We start from the raw sequence: 27,317 nt of genomic DNA, 5'->3' as shown, positions 1-27,317 counted from the left end.
TTTAGGGAGTGGGGTGTTGTTCCATGTTGGCTTGTCTGTCATGGCACCTCTGTTCATCTTTTGTGGAACCCATGTAGAAGATTCTAGATGCACAATCAGGGCCTATTGTTAGGCCTTGTCATTGCCCTGTGTGAAGTGGGGGTGCACCCTAGATAAGGATCTGTTAGTAGACTGCTGGATGATTTGCAGTGTTCTTATACCCTTGCAGAGCTGCCAATGTTTTCACCATCTCCTGCTCCCAGTTTTGTAACAACAGGTACAACAACAAAAACAAAACCACCCCTGAATTAGGTTGTTAAAAAAAACCTTGTAGTAATTCAAATGAATAGTAGATTTGCTCTTGCGGCCCATGGGGTGCAGTAGTAGGTAACTGACTGCCCCGTGCCGCCATTTTGCGACTGGCTGAGGTTGGTGGACCTCAGGGTTGTAGTAATATATATGTAGATCCGCAAGTCTGAAGTCTGCCCACACCTGCCCGAGAACAAATCCCTCAACACATTTCCGTGGCAGCACATTATAAGATAAAGTCAGTTGGGAGAGGGGGAGCAAGCTGTCCTGCCTACCATACTTGGCCTTCTCACTGAGGAATCCCTGCTGCAGTTTCTCTGGGACCCCGGGGTTCCCCGGAACACAGTTTGAAAACCACCGCTCTGCCGCCTTTAGCCATCCTAAACTACTTCTATCACTTCCCTTGATTACTCGGCTTAGTCATGGCAATGAATCAAATTCCAGGGCCGAACAATTTGAAGCGATGTTCAAATCAAGGCTGTCGTCTTCCCCGCCTGTCCCCTCTCCCGGGGATGCCTGTGACCTCAGCCCTTTGGCCTGGCCCTTGCGCACGGGCCCGGCATGTGCGCAGCCAGACAGATCCCAGTGGCTCCAGCTTCCCTGTCTTCCATTGTCTTCTCAAGTTTCCATTGCCCTGTGCAAACCGGCCCAGTGGAAAGAACATTGCAGGGGCAGAAGATAAGGCAAGCAAACAGGCCTCTAAGTTATGCCTGTATGTGCAAGGAGGGGAGAGGATGTTCCTTCAGTCTCCACCCCCCTGCTGTGCACTCGGAAAGTTTGTCTGTTTGGAGAAGGAGGAGGTGGGTGGGTGGATGGATGGTTGGATGGATGGATGGGAGGGATCAGGGCAGTGAGGAGCTGTTAGGTCCAGTTCTGGAGAGCAAGGCCTGGAGTTATCTGGGGCCTTTATAAGGCAAGGGGGGATAAGAGTTGAACCTGCGGCCTGGAGAGAGATAAGATACTAAGGGCTGGTGGAGCATTGAAGGAGCAGGTACAAAGGCAGTAACCATCCACTTGTCATCCACTTGTCTCTCCATGTCTACCTCTGTCTATCCATCTCCCCTCCACTATTTCCCCCTTCTTCTGTTTTCCCCAGTCTTGCTTCTCTCCAGTTCGGTGTCTTTAGCCCTTCCAGCCAGTATAATATTGACTGCCGCACGTGCCTTTTCCAACGCTGCCTGTTTGGGCGGCACAAACACCAGCTTTCCCTGTTCCTTTATATGGTGATGCTCTAAAATTCTCTATGTGTGTTAGGTATAATGAAAAGTGGACTGATCTGTGGGAGCTGGGTTGTTGGTTTTATTTTGTTTGTTTTTGGTTCTTTTAAAACCGCATTCACAATGGCACAGAAATATTTAGGTTTTTGATGTTAAAACTTTAGAAAATTAATGAGTAGCATGTGCTGCCCACTGGACTTCATAAAAAAGAAATCTTTTGCTTGCAGGCTAAGCTAACTGATTATCATAAGAAAATAAGAACTGCTTTTGCTGGATGAGTCTAAGGTCCATCTCAGCATCCTGTTTTGAGCAGGAGACAGATGCCTCTGGAGGTTTGCAAACAGGGCATGAAGGTGATAGATGGGTTCCCCTTGCTGTTTGTCCCCAGCACCTGATGCTCAGTGGTACATCGCCTTGGTATGTGGGGATTTCATTCTTAACTATCAGAGGGGTGGCCCTGTTAAGTCTGCTGCAGCCAAAACAACAAAGAGCTTTGTGGCACCTTAAAGATTAACAGACTTATCATGACAGAAGCTATTGTGGGCACGAAAGCCTAGGGGCAGGCAGAGGGTAAATCAGGATCTATTGGTGTGTCTGACTCCCAAATGGTTGACTAAAGTAGATCGTGCAAAGTTGAAATCTCTCCACACCTGGCTTATGCCACAATAAATCTGTTTAGTCTTTAAGATGCCACAAGGTTCTGTTACTGGGTCGAAGAATAGCAATTGATTCTTTGAATTAATCTGGTTGGATTTAGCATTTTCCCAAAGAGCTATTATTTTAGCAGCCAAGGAACAGCAGGAGGCAAGGGGAACTTTTGTTTGAAAGGATCCAGCACACCCATTCGATGTGGCTTCTGCTGGCGCTTCGGAGACACTGTTCACCATGTCAGTTTAGTAGATGCCTGTTTATTTTGGATCGAAAAGGAGCTTCCAAGAGGGCTTTCTATAGCCCTCTGTTGATGAGGAGGTGAATAAACTCCCCCAGTTTATCCATCCCGAGTGCTCTCGGGCATTAAGGAGGAAAAGACAGAAGAGCTGCACAATAATGTTGTTTAGTAGTGCCAGGAGCCCTTGTTTTGGAAGCACTCCCATCTCTTCAGCTTAGGGTGCTTTTAGATGAGGCTTTGATTGTAAAATTGCCTTGCCACATTCACAGAATTTAACGGGGTGGGTCCAGACGACATGGTCTTCCACCCGTAACCCTCCCATGTTTCCCACCACTTCTTCCATCATTTTTCTTTCCACAAAAAAATCTGTTGAGGAGGAGAAGACGGAATAGCTGCACAGTATCTTTTGATCGCGATTGCTAGGAGCTCTCCCATCTGGAAGCACCAAGGTTCTCACTGTAAACAAATGTAAACTAACTCTCCCTCTCTCCCTCTCCCTCTCTATCTCACTGGAGTTATGGTGCCTTGATATACTAAAATATATCAACCTCTCTTACGTTCCTAGCAAGGATGGGGCAACTAACCTTTAGCAATAAAAGTCATGCTGCGGCTGTTCTGTTTTATGAGACCGCTTCTGTGCAAGCATAAAATCTGGCAGTGTGTCTGGAATCAGCATAACAGGAATCTTGGGTTTTCAGTTTTAGGAAATAAAGCATGAAGAGGAGGAAGACCCAAAGCAAACGCTGCTCAAGCAAACCTGGAAACCTTCACCAAAGCTGAGTGTAGTGCAGGATTCCACTACTACACTGTGTAGAGAATTTTGTACTGGGTGTAGAATTTAGCTTCCCAGCTTTCATTTGAAAATACTCAGGTTTCTAGCTCTTAAGGTATGGCTGCAAAGAAGGGGTATGAGCCATGCCTGGTTCTTTGTACCTTCCCAAGACCAGCAGAAGCACAAATTTAAATCTGTCTTTGAATTTGCTTTGATTTTCATCACTACTACATCTATCACCTTGTGCAAAATTGTTGGTACATTTTTAGTAAACATACAGACAACAAAATCTTGTGTCCACCAAGCCCTTTTCTCCATCCTAGATGTGTGAAGGCTGGTTGTGGTTATTTATTGGTTAGGGTAAGGCACTCTGCACATCCTCAGGGATGCTCATGTCTTTCTTATGAATTCACATATTGTTCAGCTGAGGCCTTTTACTGAAAATATAATTTCTGGGTCCAAGAACTGTTAAGCCATGACTAAAAGTAAATTCTGCCTTAAGACTCTGTAATGTCTGCTCCCTCTCCCGTTTGTATCCTCCGTGGCAGGTGAGAACAATCCCAATTGGACAATGGAAGACTCACCGTCATATAAGACTGTCTTTTCACTTGGGCGGTTCAAGGTCCGGAAGCTGCAGAGTGGGGCCCCCCTGGACCAGGCCAATGGTGCTCCCAAATGTCCAGCACAGCGGACGTCTCCCTCGCCAGTGGAGGAAAACGGATCTCTTTCAGCCCCACCAGATTACGAGACCACGATTGATGCCTGCCCACGATATGAATTTTATGCCCTCTCAGCACCGCCTGGACGTCGGAAGATTCGGCCCACACTGGACATGCTCAGAAATGCAGAGCCGGTGAGATACATTCTTAGAGGGTGCTCTTTGGTGAGCTAGCCTTCCTCACCGTGATCAGCATGCACTGAAGGAGAGATGTGGTCCTGTTGGCTGAGCTACCTTTGGCCTGGTTTCCATGTGCAGCGCAGTGAGGGAGTCAAATCCTGAGGGGGCAGAGCGGGCGGCTCTGTACCACTTCAGGCTGACAGTGGGGGCTTCCAGTTCCAAACGCTCCCTCAAGTTAAAATAAAACAAAAAACCCTTGGAAGTGAAGAAGAAAGCTAATGCATCTAAGAGGAATGTGTCTAGGCCAGCAATTTCACTCCTATACTAGTTTTCTTTCTTCTTTTTTTTTTACAGTGGTGAGATTAAGTGATTAGCCCACCTTTACCCTAAAATGACACCATCCCTTCTTACCACCTCAGGACTTGTACCATCTCATTCCCACCGCATTCCGCTACATGAGTAGAAGAGGACCAGCATTCATACTAGCAATACATTGTCATCAAACCATTTTTAAAGGACGCTGTTAGGGGGAACCTGTGGCCTGCCAGATGTGGTTGGACTCCAACTTCCATCAGCCTGAGCCAGCATGGCTAATGGCCAGGGCTGATGGGAGCTGTAGTTCAGCCACATCTGGAGATGTGCAGGTTTCCCATTCCTATTAGGAGTAGTTTCCTTCTGATTCATCAGCACATCCACGGTTGAAACATGGGGCTCCTCACAGAAAATAAGGAATATGATGTTTCCTGATTTACTAGAGGCTGAGAGTAGAAAAGAGGGACTGCCCCTGGTAAATATGGGGACAGGTGGAACGTATTGTTATGTGTTTGGGGTCAGTCTAAATGACCTTTTGGGGATCCCTTACAGCTCAGTGTCTCTGATTGCAAAGAGATTCAGGATCCTTTCTAACTAGGTAATTCTTGATGCTTGTTATGCATGTACCCGAGTCTTTATTTTCATCTGTGTGCTGTTTGAGGGTGTGAATTTAGAACAAATATGTAGAAAATGGAAATAGCAGTAAAAAGAAAAAACAGACAGCACAAGACTGAATCCAGACCACTGCTGAGCTAGATTGTGGGCCTGGGTACCCTTCCTTTCCTTTCAATGTAGTCCAAACAGGGCGCTGTGTAGTTTTCTGCCTGCAATTTGAGTGAAGGGTGTCTCTTTCCACATGAAACTGCTGGGCAGTTAACTGCCTCCCGACTTCCCAACCTATGCTCTCCTCCTTTCCCCTCCAAGCATCAGGCCAGCTTTCCCCAACCTGGTGCCCTCCAGATGTGTTGGACGACAACTCCCAACATCCCCAGCCAGGTTGGAGAAAGCTCCATTAGCGAGACCTGCGTGAAACTATCGCGAAATGTTTAGGTTTCCTCCAGTACGTGAGAAACATCATTCTGTCCCTAAATTAAGGAGAGTATTGTTAGCTTTGTTTTCCTCTCTTGTGTTACTGATTCAGGGCAAAGGGCAAACAGGTCCAGACTCTGGAGATCCCGGTATGGAGCCTGGTACCAAGGAGGGGGAGGAGAAAGATGTGGAAGCTGATGAACCAGGAGCAGAACCTGTCCGTTTCGGCTGGGTGACTGGAGTCATGGTAAAGTCAACGACTGAAATGAGTGAATTGCTGAGATTGGGAGGGGTGGGGCGTCCATCCAGTCCCAGCGGTATGAAACTTCACTGGGAAGAAACAAGTGCGGGCAGCAATCAATTAATTGATCCTTTCTTTTTAAGTAAAACACACGACGCGATTATTATGGGTATGCTCCTAGGTTCTCAGTTTTGTGTTCTTCTGTTTCCAAAGATCCGATGCATGCTGAACATTTGGGGTGTGATCCTTTATCTACGTTTGCCGTGGATAACTGCACAGGCTGGGATTGGTAAGAGGGCTTTCCATACATGGATAGCTAGAGCTCAAATTAAAGGGGAGGGGGCTTCCTCTTTTTGTGGGAACTGTTTTGGTGGTGGTGGTGGTTTCATGCGTGGTCAGTCCGGACTCACTAATGTGGGCACCTGTGAATGTGGTTGCAAACCCCACACATCATGTATGTGTAAGAAAAAGCAAAGTATAAAAACGTAATTGAGCTTGGCAGACTGAGGGCATCTCTACACCAGCCTAAAATCCTGCATTTAAAATGGAGCTTTCTGCTTCCATTTTAAATGCAGGCTCACAACTCCCTTTTTCACGAGCTCCCCCCCACTTTCCCCCTCCTTCTCCCCGTATCTGAGTCTTCCATTATCTTTCATTGATCTCACTCCTCTTCTTGCCGCTTTTCCTCTTTTCACGGAGGGAACTCAGGCAGAAAACAACGGGGTAATTTCGTAGCTCATTCTCTGCGATCTATTTAAAAAAACTAACAAAGGGTATTTAGTGCAGGACACGCCTTGGAGGGTCACGGCATCATGTAAAGAGCCTGCAAACCTCCATGAAGGAGCAATCTCAATTGCAGGATAAAAGCTCAATGTGAAAAAAAAGCATTGGTTTTTCCCCACCTTAGAGTGCAATCCTATGCATATTTAGACAGATTAAAGGTCCTACAATTCCTCACTATGCTGACTGGGGGATGCTGGAAGTTGTAGGACTTTTTCTCTCTAAACTTGCATAGGACTGCATCTTTAGAGAGTTTTTTCCCTAAAGATTTGCTGCGTTTCTGCAAATGAGTTCTCATGGTGGTTCCCCAAGCTCGATTCTTGTGAATGGATGGTGCTCAACACTGGAAACAGATTGGGTTGGATCCAAGATCTGCTTACTGCAAGAGGAAGGGCGTTGCTTGAAGAAGGTCCCTCCACCTGATTTGGGGGATCCCACGCCACAGCTCACCCTATTCAGCAGGGTCTCTTGATTCTCTGTGTGGCATTTTCAGGGAGCAAGGGGGGTGGGGAAGTCCACTTCCATCAATGCATCTGATCCAGTGTAAATCCGGATCCAACTCTCTCTCTCTCTCTCTCTGATTAATAACAATAGGTTGGGTCCAGACTACGACTGCAATCCTATACCCACTTACCTGTGAATAAGCCCCAGTATGTTGAATGGGACTTCTGTCTGAGTAGACATGCATTGGGTTGCATGGTAAATTGGGTTGCACGGTAAATTGCTTTAATGTCATTCCCACTGAAATCAATGGGACTTAATTCGTGACTGACGTGTCTGGTTGATTTCAGTGAGACCTAAGTTCAACTTCAAGGCTGAAGGCTGTTAGTGCACTGCTAACAATCAAAAGGCATTGTGTAGGTATTCCATCTTTTCTTCCTTAACTTATTTTTTTCGGGCAAGAAAAAAGGAAGAAACAGTATGAAAACACAGGAAGGCTACAAATAAAAGAAGGCATTGTCTCGACCTCCTGTATAATGCCATACATACTGCAGTTGAATTGCACAATTAAATCCTCATCTAGAAGATTCCTGGTAGCCTGGATTCAACCTACTAACATTATTGCCTGAATGTTCATCAACAATTAACACTCATCTCTCCCCAGGGAACCGTGCCTCATGCCTACTTCATTATCTTTCATGTGCCAGGCATGAAAGATTAAAAACAAAATCCCAGGCTTTTAATTGTTAAGAGGTTTCTGGTTTTGTTAAGAGGTTTCCGGTTTTGTCTGCCAATTTAACATGTTCAGATTTGTACTATCATTATACTTCTTTTTAGTGTTTTGTGCCATCCCGTGTGAATGTTTATATTGAAGGCTGACATATAAGTACTCTTAATAAATAAAAAGAAATAAACCAAATGAAAGACAGTGGGGGTTGCATGTATCCTTCACAGGCAAATCTCAAAAGCAAATATTGAAAACGGTTTTCAGAGACAGAGAATCTGAGTGTTTGAATTTGAAACAATTTTTTCAATTTTTTTACATTACTACTGTAATGCGCTCTACGTGGGGTTACCCTTGAAGACGGTTCGGAAACTGCAGCTGGTACAGAACGCGGCGGCTCGCCTGATTAAAGGCAGCCGCCGGCGAGATCACATCACTCCAGTGCTGAAGGAGTTGCACTGGTTACCAGTTGTTTTCCGGGCCAAATTCAAGGTGTTGGTTTTGACCTTTAAAACCCTATATGGTTCCGGCCCAGCCTATCTTAAGGAGCGCCTCCAGCAACACCAGACAGGCCACTTAACAAGATCAGCCTCGGATGGCCTTCTCTCTGTCCCATCAGCCAGGACAGCTAGACTGGTGGGGACGAGGGAGAGGGCCTTCTCTGTGGTGGCCCCCACTCTGTGGAACTCCCTCCCTAGGGAACTCCGTCATGCCCCCTCTTTAATGAGCTTCCGTCGTGCATTAAAAACGTGGTTGTTCAGGCAGGCATTTGGGGTGGGTTAGGGTATTTTTAAAAAAAAAAAATTTTATGGTAAAATTTTATTGTTTTAAATTGTTTATGGTGGGTTGTACATCGCCCAGAGTGGCTGGGTGACCAGTCAGATGGGCGATTAATAAATTTAATAAATAAATAAATAAATAAATAATTTTTTTTCAAAATCTGTCCATGAAATATTGCTTCCTCTCCACGCATTGTTCCTCTACTGAGCTTTTCCATTTTAAAAAAAATAAAAATTGTGCACATCTGCCTGCCTTCTGCAGGGAAAAGATGGATGGCCCAAAACAGTGTAGAGAGTTACAAGCATATATGGCAAAGCAAGAAGTAGTGGTGAAAATCAGGAGGCTTTGGAAGGGGAAACTCTGGCCAGTTTAAACAATTGGGTTTCCCACATCACAGATCTTGGAGAGTTCTAGTAGGTGATGCCCACAAGCTTTCAACCCACTTAGTTATCTCTTGTTTTCTCAGGGCTGACCTGGCTGATCATTTTAATGTCATCTGTGGTGACCAGCATTACCGGCCTCTCCATCTCGGCTATCTCCACCAACGGCAAGGTCAAAGCAGGTGAGCGATCTTTTCCCACGTGGAAGCCTGTCCTTGAGTTCCCAGGCCACCTCTGCATTATATGCAATGATAAAGTAAGAAAAGTGAGTGCGTAGTCTTTCAGTGTGCCTGCAACAGGATATTTGAGCACATGGTGAACGTGGGGTTCTGTGATGTCATCACAGAGAGCTACGACAAGGCTGGGGTCAGAGGTCGGCATCATCAGACACACGCCGAGGCTCACATTCCAGAGTGGGACTGTTTTGCTGGAACACCCACACTGTCGTTCAATATGGTGTCAATGGGAGCTTTCCTCCCATTGCAAATAGCGGGCATGGGACCCCCTGATTCAGATCAGGACCATGGTGGGAACAAAGGGCTAAAGTCCCCTTTCCCCCTTGCCACAGCCTCATTTCACTTTGTACCCTGCCTTTTGAAAACAAAAACAGCCACACAAGGGCCAAAGGTGTGAATAACGTCACATCTAGTTTTGCCCCGAGCTGTGAATTGGGAGGGTCCCTGGTTCAAATCTCACCTTAGGCGTGAACTCACTGGCAAGCCGCTTTTTCTGAGCTTCAGTCCCCCATCTGCAAAATGGTAATAATAATACCAACTGTCTTTGCTGGGTTGTTATAAGGATTAATGAGATATTATATGTGAAACGTGCCGAACTCTCAGAATGTGCTTCCTATGAATACCAAGTGCTGCTATTACTGATTTTGTGTGCACCCTGCTTCTCCACAGGGGTGAAATGCAAGTTGTTGTTGTTATTTCAAAATAGTAGCCACTTGTCTTTGCCTAATGGTAGGGCTGGCCTTGAGAAGTAAACATCTAAATTGCCTCTCTTGTGTCTGGCGCAGGGGGTACCTACTTCCTCATCTCTCGCAGCTTGGGCCCAGAGCTTGGTGGCTCCATTGGGCTCCTCTTCTCCTTCGCCAATGCTGTTGCTGTGGCCATGCACGTGGTGGGCTTCTCCGAAACAGTCAAGGACCTCCTGGTGGTATGTGTGGCACAACCCCGCTCTATTACTGCCCTCACAAATTGGTCCTGGTAGCCTTTCCATTGACCTGCAGTAATGATCAAGTGATTCGGTTGCGCTCCATGATGTGAAAAAGCATCTTTGCTTGGCGATTTCGGCATATCTGCTGGCTGGCTGGCTGGCTGGCTGGCTGGCTGGCTGGCTATCTATCTATCTATCTATCTATCTATCTATCTATCTATCTATCTATCTATCTATCTATCTAATCTATTTCATTTCTATACCACCCAACAGCCAAAGCTCTCTGGGAGGGTGACAAAAATTAAAATCACAAAGTGCAGCATAAAACAATATAAAATATAAAAACCACAATATAACAGTACAACCAGAATAAAACCTATCAGCAATGCAGAGATTTAAAATACAGATTTAGAACACTGAAGCTAAAAGATCAAGAAGCTAAAATGCTGGGAGAATAAAAAGGTGTTCACTTGGCGCCGGAAGGAGAACAACGTAGGTGCCAGGCAAACCTCTCTAGGGAGTTCATTCCACAGCCAAGGGGTCACAGCAGAAAAGGCCCTCCTCCTGGTAGCTACCTGCCCCAGTTCTTTTGGCAGGGGCTCCCGGAGAAGGAGCCTTGAGGATGAACTTAGGGTCTGGGCAGGCACATATGGGAGGAGGCGATCCTTCAGATAACTTGTCCCCAAGCCATTTAGGGCTTTGAATGTTAATACCAACACTTTGAATCAGGCCCAGAAATGGACTGGCAGCCAGTACAGCTAGAAAAGTACTGGTGTAATGTGACCTCATTGGCCAGTTCCTGTTAACAATCTTGCTGCCCTATTTTGGACTAGCTGAAGTTTCCGGACTGTTTTCAAAGGCAGCCCCACATATAACGCATTGCAGTCATCCAGACGAGAGGTTATCAGAGCATGGATAACTGTAGCTAGGCTATCTCTGTCCAGAACAGGCCTGTTGTCACTGTGTTTTTTTCCCCAGGCCAAATTGGCAACACTACACAGGCCCGTTGCCTTCCCAAACCCATGATCAGCACCCATTCCAGCCTTTCTGAGATGTGAATCCGCATCAAAACACAATCCATGTGGAGGTGGAAAGAAAGCAGCTCTGTGGCAGCAGGGCTCCTCCTGCCCAATGCTCTCATTAGGATGTTCTAATGGACATGCGTGGGTTGGGGGAGAAGCCGGATGCCACAATGCTGCTCTCCCTAAGCACACATAGGCACACATCGATGTGTTTGTGTGTGTGTGTGTGTTTGTTTATTGCATCCATTTATAATATCCTGCTTTTCAACCTCAGAGGTTACCCAAGCAGCTACGAAATGCAAGATTAAGAACAGTCCACTGAAAACAAGAATGCAGTAAACAGCATTAAAATGCAGAATGCCAACAAGGATACTATTAATGCCAAATAAAAAAAGCAGGGCTGGACAAGATTCAAACCGTCATTAGAATAGCATCTAAAAAGTCTGGGCAAGTGAAAAGGTCTTCACCTGGTGCTGAAAAGTTAACAGGGTTGATGCCAGGCAGGCCTGTCTGGTGGGGGTGTTCCATAGCTGGGGTGCCACCATTGAAAAGTTCATCAGTGGAGTCACCTCATTGGGGTCATCACAGGGGTCACCTGTGAATGCAGGGGCAACCCAAACAAAGGCTCCTGAGAAAGATCCCAGCATCTGGCCAGGATGGGTTTGCCCTAGATCAGGGGTGGACAACTTCAGTGGGTTGAGGGGCTATAGTGCTCCTCCCCCTGGAACCCCAGTGCCAGGTTACTTGAAGGATTATCTCCTCCCATATGTACCTGCCTGGACCCTAAGGTCATCTTCAGTGGTCTTGCTGTGAGAGCCCCTGCCAAAGGAAGTGAGGTGGGTGGCTACTAAGGAGAGGGCCTTTTCTGTTGTGGCACCCCACTTATGGAATGAGCTTCCCAGAGTTGCTCACCTTACGCCTAAATTGTGCATTTTCCAGTGCCAGGTGAAGACCTTTTTATTTTCCCGGGCATTTAAGTCTTTTAGTTCTGTTGTTTTAAATCTGTTATTGGATTTTAAATCTCTGCATTGCTGCTAGGTTGTATTTTGGTTTTGCTTTTATACCATAGCTTTAAATGTTTAAATGTTATGTTGTATTTTATGCAGCATTTTGTGGTTTAAATTGTTGCAAACTGCCCAGAGAGCTTCAACTGTTGGGTGGTGTAGAAATTTAATTAATTAATTAATTAACAACAAGCAAACTAGCTCGGCGCTCACCAGAAGTGGCCACAAGGCCGGATTCCCAGCAATTCTTCTAGGAAACAAAGCCTGAGCTCCCCATATGCCCAGTTTCCCAGCGGAATTGTTCTCCCCCCAGCTTGCAAAACAGCTGTGTGATGGGCTGTGGGGGAGCACAGTTCTGCTGGGAAAGAGGATGCGTGGTCCTTGCGTACCTTTCCCAGCAGAATCACTGGAGATCCAATGGTGGAACGGTGGTGGTAAGGGACCCAGCAGGGGCCACAGAAAAACCCTTAGGGGGGCTGGGTGTGGCCCACTCCTGCCCTAGATGAACGTCTGAAAAGGGCTCCAATATACTATGTGGGGCCTGGTCCCTTCCCTTTTTACAGCAAAATCCTACTCATGTCAACTCAGAAGTAAGTGTCACTGAGTCCAATGGGATTTCCCCTAAGTACATTTGGATAGGATTGTGCTTTTAGACTGTCTAGGGCAGGCCAGCCTTTCCTTCAGTTCTGTAGCTACTGGGCAGGGGCAGCCCTACCATTAGGCAGAATGAAGCAGCCACCTCAGGTGGCAGATTCTGGAGGGCGGCAAGAAGCAGCAAGGTGCTGGGAGACAGAACTGTGTGTACAACATGGCCTTTCCTGTGCACTCTAAGCTAGTCTACTGCCCTCAGGTACAGCAGAGGACACTGTCCCATCTCTCAGATTTTGCTGCCTGCCCAGTCAGCTTTTGTACACGGAATGGGAGGAAGGGCGCCATCTTGTCCTTCACCTCAGACAACAAAATGTCTTGGTTCAGCCCTGCTACCAAGCAACGAACTGAAGGCCAGCGAAGGAAGCCACACACTCCAGTGGATAAGGCCCACCTTCGAGGCCTTTCTCACCTTCACTCTATCCATCAACAGGAATTTGACGCAGTGATGACTGATCCGGTGAATGACATCCGCATCGTGGGTGTGATCACTATCACTGTTCTTCTTGGCATCGCCTTGGCTGGCATGGAATGGGAGGCAAAGGTAATGGAAGGATTTGTCACCCGCTCGCAAGAAGGGGGTGGAGTTTAGTAGTTAGACCTGATGATTGGGGAAGCCAGGAATCTTGGGCTGTGGTGGCAATCAGGTCTGTATCGGCTTTGGTTTTAAAAAGAAAAGGGACAAGATTCTAGTCCTCAGAGTGGTGAAGATAGTGTGTGGGCAATGCCTGCTAAGGCTTGCCAACTGACTAGTAACAACACAACTGGCCAGGCCTGCTTTTGTGCTGTTAACAGCAGCTTGATCTGCAGGATATCATCAGGTGAAGCTTTTTTGTGGTGTGGAGTAAACATTATTGTTTGCTTACATGTCAGCTGATTGAGTGGCTGTTCACAACACAGGAGCAGGGGGCAGTAAAGAAGTTGGCAACACTAATGCTTGCTGAAATCTAAAAGGAAATAAGTGGGGCTGAACAAGATTGCTAGGGGTATTTGTTAGCACTTTGTCACTTTTCATGACCAGCAGAAGGAGAATAAATTATGCAAAACAGATTAAAATTTGCATAACTTATTGCAGGGCACCGGTTGTTGGGTTTTTTTTCTGACTCAGTGTTCATTGATGCTGTTGATACCACACAATCGAAACAGCCTGTGTTGCAGTCCTAGTTTTAGGAGGGGAGTAGAATGTAAGTGCAAATCTATACTATAGACCAATCTATGGCTGTGGTGGCTGGGGGATGATGGGAACTGTAGTCCAACACATCTGGAGAGCGTCAGGTTAGGGGAGGCTTCTGTAGGCTTAAACTGGTTTAAAAGCCATGCCATCTGCCCCAGGGAAACCTGGGAATTGTAGTTTTGTGAAGTGTGTGTGGTGGGGGATAAACATCTCTAACAGAAAGCACCGTACCAAACTACAATGCCCAGCATTCCAGACTGGACCATTTGGCTTAGTATTGCCTACTCTGATTGGCAATGGCCCTCCAAGGTCTTCTGCCAAGACAAGGCTGGCACAGCCCAGATCCCACATCCTCCTTTAAGCGGGGATGCCAAGGGTTCAGCCTGGGAACTTCTGCAGGCAAAGCTGGTGTTTCCCCTTCCCCTCAGCACTGGGCTTTGAAGGAAGCTGTGATGGTTAAACTGGAGTAAAACAAAATTTAGTTTATAGTGCAGATATATACCTGGATAATCCTGCAGTGAGAATCAGGACCAGGCAGAGTTGGCTTCCAGCTGGGTCAAGAAAAGGGTTGCTGGGAGCCGGGGCTCCATTTCACTCCCCTTCCTCTCTTTCCAGGCTCAAGTTGTTTTCTTCTTCGTCATCATGGTCTCCTTCATAAACTACTTCATCGGGACCTTCCTCCCAGCCTCACCAGAGAAAATGGCCAAGGGCTACTTCAGCTATCGCGGTAGGGGCCAAGTCACCCACAGTTCTTTCTGTTTTATAAGAACGCAAGAAGAGCCCTGCTGGATCAGACCAAGGGTCCATCTAGTCCAGCATCCTGTTCACACAGTGGCCCACCAGCTGTCAACCGGGAACCCACAAGCAACAGCACCCTCCCACCCACGTTCCCCAGCAACTGGTGTACATAGCCTATGGTCCTGGGGTTAGCACGTAGCCATCAAGGCTAGTAGCCATTGACAGCCTTCTCCTCCAGGAATGTGTCCAACCCCCTTTTAAAGCCATCCAAATTGGTGGCCATCACTACATCCTGTGGTAGTGAATTCCATAGTTTAACTCCGCTGTGAGAAGAAGTCCTTCCTTTGATCTGTCCTGAATTTCCCACCAATCAGCTTCCACGCAGACCCTCCCTCCCAGAAAGCAGTCATGGTCCAATCTAGGATGGGCTGTTGTAGCAACACAAACTTTTCATGCAGACAGTTCCAGGTTCAATTCCCAGCATCCCGGCTGGGAAAGTCTCCTGTCTGAAATGCTGGAGAGTCCCTGCCAGTCAGAGCTAGATAAACCAGTTGCCTGACAATAAGACAATTTCGTATATCGAATTTCACTGTGATTTTTTTTTTAAGCCCGCAAATAAGGGTGGCCACTTAAAAATCGTCCAGAAAGAGGGAATGCATTACCAAAAAAGAGTTCAGAAGAGGATATCAGTGTCAAAAAATGATATCAGTGTCAAAAGAGGATCAAAAGCAGATATCAATTACATATCAATATACTAATTCATATGTGAAGATGCATATTTAGAAAGAGTTATTATAATTTAAATAGAAATATAGTACATCTCATTACAGTGTGGAAGACTGGGACCAGGTGACCTGTGTGTCTGCCTGTTCAGTCTATGGTTGAGGTGCTCACTGTTGATGGGCAACAGTGTTTGTGGTTCTATGTCTAGGAACTGGAATTGGACAGGGCACCCTTTAAAAAGAGGACACCTTCAAATAGAGGGTGGTCCTCTGAAAAAGAGGACACATGGCCACCCTACAAATATATAGCTCTGCTTTTCCTCTACTGTGTTTGGGTAGATCACCTGACTTTTCTTCCTTCCCCTTCCTGAAGGTGACATCTTCCTGGAGAATATCAGGCCAGAATGGCGAGGCGAATCGGGTAGTTTCTTCGGCATGTTCTCCATTTTCTTCCCATCCGCTACAGGGATCCTGGCTGGAGCCAATATCTCAGGAGACCTCAAGGTGGGTGGCTTGGGCTTGTGGTCTTCCAGGGCAGGCAGAGGCGGATGTCATGGGTGGCACGGAAGTGCAGCAGAGGTCAGTCGGGCACATACTTCCCTCAGGCGTTTATTCATTTTAAAGACTCCTGTGTCACCCTTCAGTAAAATATTTCCAGGGTGGCTTACAAATGAAAGAACAAAAAACAAAGCAGGACAGAAAACAGAGTAAAGAGTAAAAACAGAACTCAAGAATAATAAAGTTAAGAAATGGAAGAAAGCAGCCTTTTAAAAAAATGCAGTCAAGTAGTTTAAAAGCCTAGGAAAACAAAAAGCGTGTTGCCTGCTGCCACAAGGGCATCAGAGTAGGTGCCAGGTGCACCTTCCTGGGGAAAACTTTCCACAAGTGGAGTGCCACCACCGAAAAGGCCCTCTCCTCCGTTGCTTCCTGACTCACCTCAGGTGTCACAGGCACCCAAAAGATGGTCCTTGAAGACCATCTCAGCGTACGGGCAGGCGGTGCTGGCGAGTTCAGGTGTCTGGGGCTGGAGCTCGTTTCAGTTCTGCTGCCCTTGGAGTCCCCCCATGAGCCCATGCCACGGGTGGGCAGGCAGCTGGCTACAACACTAGAGAGGCCTGGATGCTGGCTACAGCACCAGCGTCATGGCCACCCCCTCCCCCAACAATATTAGTGGCAGTGGCAGTGGCTGTGATGATGGGCCCTACTGGGCCACTGCATTTGCCTGAGTATGTTGTGTGCTGGCGCTGGGCCTTCCTGTCCCTCAGACACAGTTAGGTGGAATGGCCACACTGAGGCAGGCCGTTCTAGGAGGGAAGGAGCCCTATGTTATTGGTCTCAATCCAACCGATGGAGGGGTCCTCGCTTTCCCACCTCTCCCTCAGATGCAGCAGATGGTTCTGGGAGGGGAGGCGCCAAATGGCAGCCCAGCCATTGGTGAGGCCTTCCTGCCTCGTCTCTCCCTCTAAAGTAGCAAGGGACCCCTCTGGCCAGCCTGGGGCCTTGGTGATTTGAGGACAAACAGAACCTGACGATTATCCCTCATTGTACGGTTTCTTTTCCAGGACCCAGCAGTAGCCATCCCCCAGGGGACACTAATGGCCATCTTCCTGACCACCCTGACTTACCTGGCCATTGCTGCCACCATAGGTAAAGAACCCGCAGCTCGGCGCATGGAGACCTCATGGTCATCCCAGGTATGCTGCCCTACACAGTGTTTTCTCTCGCTCTCTCTTTTGCCAGGGGCTTGCGTGATCCGCGATGCCACCGGCAACATGAATGACACTCTGGGGTCCACCAACTTCACAGGCGGGGGCTGTGTGGGCCTGGGCTGTCAGTCTGGGTGGAACTTCACTGAATGCACCTTGGCTGGGACTTGCGAATACGGCCTCGCCAATGACTACCAGGTAGGAAAAGCTGCGGCTCCTGGGTTCTCTCCCTCCGCTCTGTGAGCAGTCGTGAGGTCTTGTGGGTGGGTTTGACTTAAACGCCTCCGTCACCGAGTTATCTTCCTGCTTGTCTCTTAGATCCTGAGCATGGTGTCGGCATTCAGCCCCCTCATCACAGCCGGAATTTTTGCTGCCACCCTGTCCTCGGCTTTGGCCTGCCTCGTTTCTGCTCCCAAAGTCTTCCAGGTAGGGACATCTGTCGCTGGGAAATCTGGCTGTTTTTTGGCTCGACCGAGTTCCACAGCATGTACGATTTGCTTTGCACCTGCGAGCTGAGCTGCAGTCTGTTCTCCGAACTCTGGGAACTTCTTTGTGCATTTTTGTTTGCTTGGAAGGTTCTACGATTTCTGCAAATTATAGGCGAATTTGTGCAAATTATGGGAAATTCCCAGAAAATCTGCGAAGTGGTCCGACTTGCAGCAGGTCAAGTCGGATGCTGCAGCAGGAACTGAAATGAAGTCCAGGGGGCTGAGCCTAAGAAAATTTGTCAAACTCCACCCCCCAAATGGATTTCTCCAACATCTCTACTTCCAGGTATGTTGGAGAAAGCTACGGGAACAGAGATGTGGACACCGTTCTGGCCAGAGTATCCCACTGTCATAAGTGGGACAGGCCTGTCACAACCCTCTCCCGAGCCTGATAGGACAGGCCTGTCACAAGCCTGTCTGAGGGGTGCAGAACCTCTTTCAGCCTGAGAGTCGAATTCTATTTAAGAGAAGCTCTCGGGGGCCACATTCCAATGATAAGGCAGAGCTGAAGCCAAAAGGGGTGGGGCAAAAATGCCAAAAAATACCTGCCTATTGTAGCTTAAAGCTCTTACAGCCAATACTTAAGCCTTAGGAGAGGCATTTCAACCTTTTAGAATGGGGAGAAAACTGAACAAAATCCAGGAAACTGCCAAACCATCGCTTGTCTGGGAAAGGGGGCAGGGCCAGAGAAAGGGGGCGTGGCTGTGTGGGGACCCCAGGAGGGCCGAATTGGGACCCCAGGCCTGATCTTCTGCACCCCGGGCCCAGCTACGCACATGGATGCTACAGCAAGAGCCGCAGCTCTAGCTCCGTGACAGCCTAGCCTGCCTTCTTGGGCTTGGCCTACCCATGCAGCAGAATGAGGTGACCAGATCCTGAGGTGGTGGAACGGGCCGTGGGTGCAGGATGCCACTTCTTAATGCTCCCCATGTTCCCAAAATAAGATAAAATCCCTGCAACTAAAAAAAGCTTGCACATCGGGGAGAGAGGTTCTAGCTGGGGTGCCTGCAAGCATGGCAAGACCCCTCCCATGTTACCGCCCCAGCAACTGGTATCCCGTTGCATTCTGCGTCTGAAGACTGAGTTCCCACTTAATCATTATGACTGACAGCCAATAGTCCTTCGTGGATTGGTCCATTCCCCTTTTTAAAGCCATCTAAGACAGTTTTCTAAGACAATAACCCTCACCACCTCCCATGTCAGCCAATTCCAATAGCTAATTAGGCAATCTGTGAAGAAGTATTTTCATTTCTCTGTCCCAAATCTACCACCTGGTCCATTTCATTGCTTGGCGCTAGTGATCTCGGAGATACTTGCAATGGATTCAAATGAGTTCGGATTTCTATGAATCCAGCCTGCAGATTCCACAGCGGACCGGCTTTTTCCGAGTTGTGCAGATTCATGGACTTGTGGACTGTTTTTGGGGAAGGGTTGCTTTTGTGGGGAGGGTTGTGCAAATTCGCACTTGCGCTAATTTGCATTAGTGCTAGTTCACACTTGTGCTAGTGTGCATTATTGCAAATGTGCATTAGCGTGAGTGGGAATTAGCACTAAGGCACATTAGCGCAAGTGGAACAAATTCTCGTACATCCCTAAAAATCTGATTGCCCGAATTAGTGGATGACAGGACGAAAGAGACCTGACAATCCATGAAACACAAACAGAACAGATTTAACAAAATCCATACATCGCTACTTTCCCCCAAGAGTTCTGGTGAGAGAGGGAGAAAAAGTTCTTTCTATCCCCTTCCAGTTGAACATTTTCAAATGGGAACGCTTAGCAAGGCCACATCCCCTGATTTCAAGGGACGGAGCAAGTGGGGGAAGATCTGATTTGAAATCAGGACAATACCAAACCATTCCCACAACCCTAAATCCACAACAACTCGTGATGACAAGGGCTTTTAAAAACAGCTTTGAAGACCAAACCTGCTGATTCCTCCTCCTCTGCATCTAAGGTGTTTTCAACCTCCGTTCTTCTCACAGTGCCTCTGCCAGGACAACCTCTATCCCCTCATTGGCTTCTTTGCCAAGGGCTATGGGAAGAACCAGGAGCCACTCAGGGCCTATGCCCTGACCTTCATCCTGGCTATTGCCTTCATCCTCATTGGTAAGTGAGGGCAACTTCCGTAATCAGCCAAGTAACCAATCGTCTTTCCCCAACACATGAACAGAAGCCCAGTTGCTTTTGAGATGAGGACAAAAGTGTGAGGGTATATGGGGCGGAGGCGGTTTGGGAGGGCGGGGAGGTATCGGGGTGACAACTTTCCCAAGGTGGGACTTGGATCATGTTCAAGTCCTGGGGAGGTGGATGAAATGTACCGTACAACCTTGAATAAGCAAGAGGTTACAGTTGGTGAAAATGAGTTAGCATGGATGTGAAAGCCTTGAGGACTAGCTACTTGAGTGGAGCACCCAAGGACACCCCACTGTATAGAGTGCCCCTTTGTTTACCTTTCTCTTCTTCGCATCCGCAGCTGAGCTGAACACCATTGCGCCCATTATCTCCAATTTCTTCCTGTGCTCTTACGCCCTCATCAACTTCAGCTGCTTCCATGCCACCATCACCAACTCCCCAGGTAAGGCGGGTTGGGCAGGCACCCTGTGGGGAGTGCAGGACGGAAGCAAGTGCATATGCTGGGATGGTGCTTCCCTACCAGACTCGTGAATGGGCCTGGCTTCGCACGGCTTGGAACATCCCTTCGTTCGATACAGTACAGCCTCCAAGCAAAGCCACGCAGCTGTCAAAGTTGCCCCCCCCCCCCCCGGTCTGAAGCCATGCCTGCTGGCACCTCTAGGCACAGCCCTTGCGACGGCACACCCCTATAGCTCCCCAAGGGAGGGGTCTGTCCACTCCATTCCCCTGAGAGAAGAGCGCCCACAGCCCTGGAGAGGGGGCAGGTGTATAACTCTGTCCCTTGGCCTGCTACTCTCCTCTGGCTTCAAACCAGGTGGACTGCAAAGCCGTGTGCTGGCTAGGGGCATCTGCCCCTAATGCCTGCAAATGTTGCTGCAGGACACATTTAAATTAATTAAAATTAATTAACACATTTTAAAAACAAAGTCACCCTGAGTTGCAGGCCCCTAGGCTCCCTTATTATGCATGCCATGTTTCAGGTTTCATGGTCTTGGCTCTACGCCACTGACGGACAGACAGGCAGGCAGACTCACATCCTCTTTTATTATTACACATTGCACCATCAACGTACATGGGTGCTTGACAACGTATTGAGGACAAGTCGCTGCTTTGAGGGGCTTTCAATCTAATATTCGACACGAGAGGCAACAGAAGATGGGGAGGGAAATGGCAACAGGAGTAAACAGAGGAAGAATATGCCGTGATTTCATTTACACGTTCTGGGTAGAGTAGGGTGTGGCAGCTATGGTTGCACCTAATGACTTGTTATTGAGCTGGGTTGGAGAGTTGAGATGTGGATGTGTGTGTGTGTGTGTGTGTATGTGTGTGTGTGTGTGTTTGTAGGTCTGGAAGAGATTGAATTGTGTAGCATAGACCAGATGCTGCACAGTATGTTGAATGGGTTAGGTTTAGAGAGATGCCGGTGGAGATTTCTAGAACTGGATTGGGAATAGGCTGGTTTAGTCTACAGCAGAGACCCAGCCTGAATATGTGTTCCCTGCTTTGCATTATCCAGTCTTCCTTCAAGAAGCCAAATTGTCAAGGCATTTAGATTCCCCCCCTCCCCACACACACACAAATATTCAGAGAGTAGTAGAAGAAAAGGGCCTAGTGTCAAGATCTGCAATAGGTGGGCTACAATATGAGGCCTCATCTACACATGCACCAGAATGAGATGGTAGAATGCTGAGATACTAGGAAGGACTGCCCCACTTCAGTCTGTGGGATGGGGAGGGTGGAAAACCACAGTTTTAAATGTTCCCTTCTGTCAAAACTCCATGCAAATAGAAAACCAGCCCAGCAAGCCAAAGGCTGGAATTGAACCTTTTCCCTGTGGTGTGCCAGTTGTCCATCTGTAGTGAAGTGTGTGTGTGTGCTTGTTTGTTTTTCACACCGAGAAGTATTCAAAACCAGAAAACACTGAAGTCCTACTTTGTGACAAGTCGAAATCCTGTTCTGCCCCCAGCCCCCCCTCCCCAGCTTCTGACCTCCCACAAGTTTTCCCCCTGCACCCATGAGGACTAGTAACTTATATATGAAAGCGGAACTTCTGGGGCTATTGGGGTCTGTACAAGATTCTGTGCTTGTAGAATGTAAACCACTCCAATGGGAAGTGGGGAGGCTTAATTATTTGCTGGGCCAAATCTGTGCGTATATGTTGTTGTGTTAGGTCAGTTATGGGATAAATTGGGCTTGGTTCTGGACTTTGTGTGCATGGCATTTTTGTCTCACCCAACCCTCCCCCTGCACCAGGTTGGAGGCCTTCCTTCCGCTACTTCAGCAAATGGACTGCCCTCTTCGGCTCCATAGTCTCTGTGGTTATCATGTTCCTGCTGACGTGGTGGGCAGCCCTCATTGTCGTTGGGATCATTGTTGTGAGCTTGGCGTATGTCACCTACAAGAAACCAGGTGAGGGAGCCTGGGGGCTAAACTGAGAGGCAAAGGGCTGGGGCCTGGGGTCGGGGTGGGGAGAGAAGCTGAAGCTTATCGTCATCGTTATTCTACATTCCATTTCATTTCTATACCACCTGATAGCTCTCTGGGCGGTGCACAACAATTCACAAAAAATACAAACCACAACTTTATGACCAGAATATCCACATCTTCTTCCGTGTGCAGTTAAGAGAATGAGTTATATGCTACGAGCTCCCGATTTGGCCCTTCTTAGCCTGTCCCAGGCAGCAGGTGCTACGACATCGTGGTTATCAAGGTGCTAGTCACAGTGGTGTGTGCCTGGCCAACCTCAGCCACCCCAAATCCTTTCAGCAGGAGAAGATTTGGTTTCTTAAAAGAGGTCCACCCTGCCTTTAGGGTTCACAGAATCCCAGGAGCAGCTTAACAACAATCCCAGCACCTGTGGTATTATGCTGAGCATTTCCAAAAGTTCTGAGAGCCTAAGCCTGGGGTGAGCAAACTTCAGGGATGGGAGGGACTTTAGCTCAGTGGTAGAGCCCCTGCTTTACATGCAGGAAGTCCCAGGTTTGATCTCCGGCATCTCTAGATAGGGCTGGAAAAACCCGTGCCTGAAATCCTGGAGAGCTGCTGCCAGTCAATGTTGACAATACTGGGCTAGATGGCCCAGTGGTTTGAATCAGTATAAGGCAGCTTCCTGTGTTCCTATAATCTACTTTGTATTTTACTAGAGCCCCTAAAGTCCACCAGTGTGCAAAATACTTGGCTCAGAGGGTGGAGCCACATGCAGAATAGTAGCTCAGCGGTAGAGCCGATTACCTGCTGTACGGTGCACCCACTGAGATGGCTAAACTCCCAGCCCTTCCACACATAAAGTCAGTGACAGTCCCCCCTGCAAGCTTGCAATCTAAACTGATATGACACCAAAGGAAAGAGGAATGGGGAGGGAAGAGGGGTACAGTTGTTTAGCAGGGCTGGTGTAATGGCCAATGGTCAGGAATGCTGGGTGTTGAAGTCCAAAACATCTGGAGGTCTACTTTCTGCTCACCCCTGGAGCAGACCAAGCTTCCCCAACCTGGTACCCTCCAAAAGTGTCAACTGCAACTCCCATCATTCCCAGCCAGCGTGGCCATGCAGTTAGGCATGTGTGAGTCAGCAAAACCCAAGCTTGCCAAAGTTCTCTGAATTCCATCTCGAAGTTCATTCCGACTCAAATCTGTATCAGATTGCAAGTCTTGTTCTTTTCCTTTTTGCATAAAAATCCATCTGTATTTTTGGGCATAGTTTTCCAAATGTACACATCAGTGGTGCGCATCTTTGAAATGTCCGCATTCTTCTCCCATGGATTAACGCGTGTTTGTGCAGATTTTTCAAAAGAGTGCATTTTTTCATGCACATTTTTCAAACGTGCCCATGCTGTCGAATGCATTTTTTTTGTCCGTGAATCACATTACAAGCTTGGAAACGTATGGACGTTGACCGCAGATAGTGTCCGGATCCGTGTTCGGTCCAGAAGATGTGGACTGGGTAAATCTTGATCAAAAATGAACTGAAATGAATTTATCATATATCGTACATGGAGCAGACAATACTAGACTAGATGGACAAATACTCTGACGTGGCAGAAGGCGCCCCCGGCTGTTCTAAAACTGGTCCTTCTTCTGCGAAGACCTCTCTAGATCCTTCCCCAAATATTTTTGACTTAGGGAGCAATCCTATGCCCTCTAGACAGCGTCTGGAGGAACATAGGATGTTTTGGATTCCTGGATCGGAGGCTGGAGACAGTGCTCCGACCTCGGAACCAGGAAACCGATCTCCCTGCCCCCTCCCCGCCAGCACGGAGAGAACAGCGCTGGCTGCTTCTACAAGCTCACACACGCAAGCTCAGAGAGGGGCTAAAGGGGGCGTGTTGGTGGGTGGGGAGGGGAGGAGACAGGGGACGCAAGGATCTGAGCCATCCCCAGCCATCCCCAGCCTCCTTCGCTCCCCCTCCCGGAAGCCTCCGCTAGATGGGTGAAAACGCCAGTCTAGCTAAAATGCAGAGCAGGAAGCACGATGCACCTCCTGCTCTGCATTGGATACACATACGGCATACGCAGAGTTCGGAGGCTTACAAGTACCAGGGCAGATCCAGTAGGGTTGTACCCTTAACCTGTGAAAAGGAGACAGGTAAGTATGGACTGAACCCGCTCTTCTTTTCCTCTGCCCCCCCAACTTTCTCCTCTCCACAGAGGTTAACTGGGGCTCCTCAGTGCAGGCTGGCACCTACAACATGGCCCTGTCGAACGCAATGAACCTGACGAATGTGGAGGACCACGTCAAGAATTTCCGGTGAGGCAGACTCTGTTGTCAATCAACTGGAGGGTGGGAGACCTCAGAGCCAGGGAGATGCTGGTTCTCTGTGTCACCTTTGGGGCGGGGGGTAAGGACCAGGGAGATGCAGACCATCATGTTTACTCAGGAATAGGTCCCACTGTGCTCAACGAAGCTTGCTCCTTAGTTAAGTGTGTTTAGGACTCCGACCTTAAATGCAAACTCACCCTTGGAACTGCAATCTGAATGAATGCAAACGTTAAGCATATATACCTTGGTTTCCTTGAGTTTTCTTTGGGGCACAGGCAGGTTCGTACATGTGCATTGGTTGCTTGATGGCTGCCGTGTCAAGCCATGACTTCCATGTGCAAATAGGCCATCAGAGATACAACATCACAAGCAGCATTTTGGTATTGCTTCAGATCAGCTTTGCCCAATCCAAGGACCTCTAGGTGTGTTGGATTACAACTCCCATCAGCCCCAGCCAGCCTGGCTGAGGTTGGGGAAGGCTGCATTGCATGATCTCCATTTCAATGCTTTTCAGTGGTGTCACACTCATCAAGTGTACAATAGCACCGGCATTTGTTATTACCTGGTGTAGTATACGAATCTGCTCGCTCGTAAAGGCTTAGTTGCTTTATGAATCGAGCGTTATGAATCCTTCCAAAACGGCTTCTCCAGCTGAGAATGTCAAGCAAGGCTCTGCACATGCATGGTCAGCAGAGCAGGACCCCAGAGTGAGCTGCTTCGTAGTCATATATGCAGACGTTCTTTAACAGTATCTCCTTACTCTCAACGAAGCTCCCACTGAAGGCTGTGAAACTAGATTAACTTTTTTTAAGGGGCATGTAATTTACAGAATGATACTATGCTGGGTGTGCAAATAAATCTAGGCAGGTGGTGGTAGGCAGAATTTATTATTTATGTATTTGCTACTAATATGCCATTTAGTATAGTAAAATCTCTAAGCAATTTACATACAAATGTAAATATCAAAGACATGGCTTTGCAACGTCCACAATCTCTGCAATTTCAGTCTGATGGGATTCTTTAGTAACAATGCCTCCTGTTAGAAAGGCAATTAGCAGAGAAAAAACAAAACACAAAAGGAATGAGCGAGCGTTTACCACTCCCCCATGCACACAGACTATCTTAGAATAATAAAAGGAGACCACACCCTTCTTCAGTGAAGGAAAGAAAACAGTTTTACTCACAAATATTCTTGCATATACAACCCAGGTACAGTGTAGAGTTTCAAAAGTTCATTTTTGTGTTCCATTACACCGGCAGGAGCAAGCAAGCAAAAGCATATGTTCCCAACAGTGGTGGAAGTCAGAGAGGGGAGGGGGAGGAAGGGGAGGAGCAAAAGGAAGAAATCACAGGAAATCACACTGTAGGCTATAGAAATCCTAGGGTTAGCTGTGGTCAAAATTGAATTAACTAACTACAACACTGCCCTCTTCTGGTAACTTGCAGACAAAGTTGCAATATTCCCAACACAATCATGCAGGCAGTACCAAATGAAATTACGATTCCCGGGGGCCAGGCAACGATGCACATGTGTGCAGCACATTTGGCGCACAGGCATTGACGTTGTGGACCAAGAGAGGACTCTAGAAAAACGAGCGAGCTTTTTCTGAACTCATGTTGGGAAAGCTCATAAACACTGAGCCAATTCTGAATTGAGCTGAAGGAGGTCGCTTACCTATCCCTAGTGCACAGTAATGAAGTGGCGTTGCACACACGGCTGACCCATCCCATAGTTACAGACCTTTCCCCCTCCGCAGGCCTCAGTGTCTGGTTCTCTCGGGCCCACCCAGCTTCCGCCCGGCCCTGGTGGATTTTGTTGGCGCCTTCACCAAGAGCGTGAGCCTCATGATATGTGGGAACGTGGCCAAGGTGAGTGTACGTGGCTGGAGTGGGCCTTGTGGGATTGACGGAAAGACGACAGGGCGGTAGGAGAGGGAACCTGAGGAGCTGGGATGCCACCATTTTAACGGCCCCCTGTTTGCACCCTCAGCTGCAAGACTCGTCATGTGCCGAGAACTACGACGAACAGCTCCAGTGGCTCAGCGCACGCAAGATCCGCTCTTTCTACAACTTCATCACCATCGGGGACCTCAGAGCTGGGGCCAGAAGCCTCATGCAGGTATCTCGTCTGCAGAGGCGGATGCAGCTGTGGCTGGGTGGGGCTTGGACGGTCTCTCTTTGTGAGGTCCTTTAATTCTTGGGGAGGGCAGCAAAAGTAGAGGCATTGCGGGGGAGGCGTCAGAGGGGAGCAAAGGGCATTAAGCTGAGAGCATGGCCCAGAATTCCCTGGGTACACGTGGACTCTGGGCTGCACACACTCTTTCAGCTCAGGGCCTGTTCAGGTCGAAGATGGTGCCTGCTGTTTGGGATTTGGGCAGATTCCAAGCCAAGATGGCGGCACGGGCTCTAGGTCCCTGGGCTTCTTTGTTATTATTGGCAGTTGATTAGATTTTTTTTTTAATTCAGTAGTGTACCAACACTAAACACTTCCCCCATCCTGCCCCCATTCACTCCCCTTTCAGTTTGCCTTTCCCACTACATATTGTCCCGTATTTAACGAGTTAAGGTTTCATGTAAATAAGTAAAATCATTAAGCAAAAATTGGATACATCAATAGTTATGCAGAAATAAAAGGAAAGGGTTTAGTGTCTCTTTGTGGGCCTGTGCTGGTCTTCAAGTGGATCACGCTGCTCTGCATATGGTACAGCAAATTTTCCCCCCATTTTAATTGGAATTTATTTTCTTTTATTAACTTGGTGTAACACAGGGGTGGACAACTTGTGGACCGTGGGCAGCACGCAGCCCCTGCTGTGCCCCTGGATCGACCCCTGCTGTCCCTGCCATGGGGGGGTGGGGATTAGGGGCTGTGGCGTGCTATGCAGGTCAGATTTAGCTTCAAAGCAAGCTAAATGTGGCCTGTTTAGTGCTCTGTAGTGCTAACATGTTCATTTTTCCCAGGCACGCCGTGGCATGTAGCCCGCGGGGTAAAAATGCCACCTGGTATAATACACCTCTTTATGGGCGGCTAAAGTCAATAGATCTTGAATCCAATTGTGTATATTTGGGGTTTTA

The 27,317-nt window shown here is 48.0% G+C and overlaps 1 protein-coding gene across 4 annotated transcripts in view; it reads left to right on the top strand.

The window, feature by feature from the left end:
• The first annotated feature begins 950 nt into the window (after window positions 1-950).
• LOC146342382 (solute carrier family 12 member 3-like) overlaps window positions 951-27,317 on the top strand; it is a 35,657-nt gene continuing 9,290 nt past the window's right edge. Inside the window, exons 1-18 of one of the 4 annotated variants that reach the window (XM_084806101.1) lie at window positions 951-1,088; window positions 3,715-4,019; window positions 5,458-5,592; window positions 5,800-5,875; window positions 8,778-8,873; window positions 9,713-9,852; window positions 12,960-13,070; window positions 14,316-14,427; window positions 15,534-15,664; window positions 16,723-16,807; window positions 16,901-17,064; window positions 17,185-17,292; window positions 19,340-19,463; window positions 19,831-19,932; window positions 21,744-21,899; window positions 24,134-24,233; window positions 26,003-26,114; window positions 26,236-26,364. In XM_084806101.1, the coding sequence (XP_084662227.1) occupies window positions 995-1,088; window positions 3,715-4,019; window positions 5,458-5,592; window positions 5,800-5,875; window positions 8,778-8,873; window positions 9,713-9,852; window positions 12,960-13,070; window positions 14,316-14,427; window positions 15,534-15,664; window positions 16,723-16,807; window positions 16,901-17,064; window positions 17,185-17,292; window positions 19,340-19,463; window positions 19,831-19,932; window positions 21,744-21,899; window positions 24,134-24,233; window positions 26,003-26,114; window positions 26,236-26,364 (2,280 nt within the window). In that variant the 5' untranslated portion in view covers window positions 951-994. Of the gene's footprint in view, window positions 1,280-3,092; window positions 3,282-3,714; window positions 4,020-5,457; window positions 5,593-5,799; window positions 5,876-8,777; window positions 8,874-9,712; window positions 9,853-12,959; window positions 13,071-14,315; window positions 14,428-15,533; window positions 15,665-16,722; window positions 16,855-16,900; window positions 17,065-17,184; window positions 17,293-19,339; window positions 19,464-19,830; window positions 19,933-21,743; window positions 21,900-24,133; window positions 24,234-26,002; window positions 26,115-26,235; window positions 26,365-27,317 lie in introns of those variants that run through there. The other 3 variants (XM_084806102.1, XM_084806103.1, XM_084806104.1) reach the window with 3 other exon arrangements.

The sequence above is a fragment of the Heloderma suspectum genome, chromosome 6 (genome assembly GCF_057233095.1).
Source record: "Heloderma suspectum isolate Gila_16-S chromosome 6, 16-S_ref, whole genome shotgun sequence".
Classification (NCBI taxonomy): Eukaryota; Metazoa; Chordata; class Lepidosauria; order Squamata; family Helodermatidae; genus Heloderma; species Heloderma suspectum.
The sequence above is the reverse complement of the archived record's forward strand: the minus strand, read 5'-3'. Positions and strand labels throughout refer to the sequence as shown.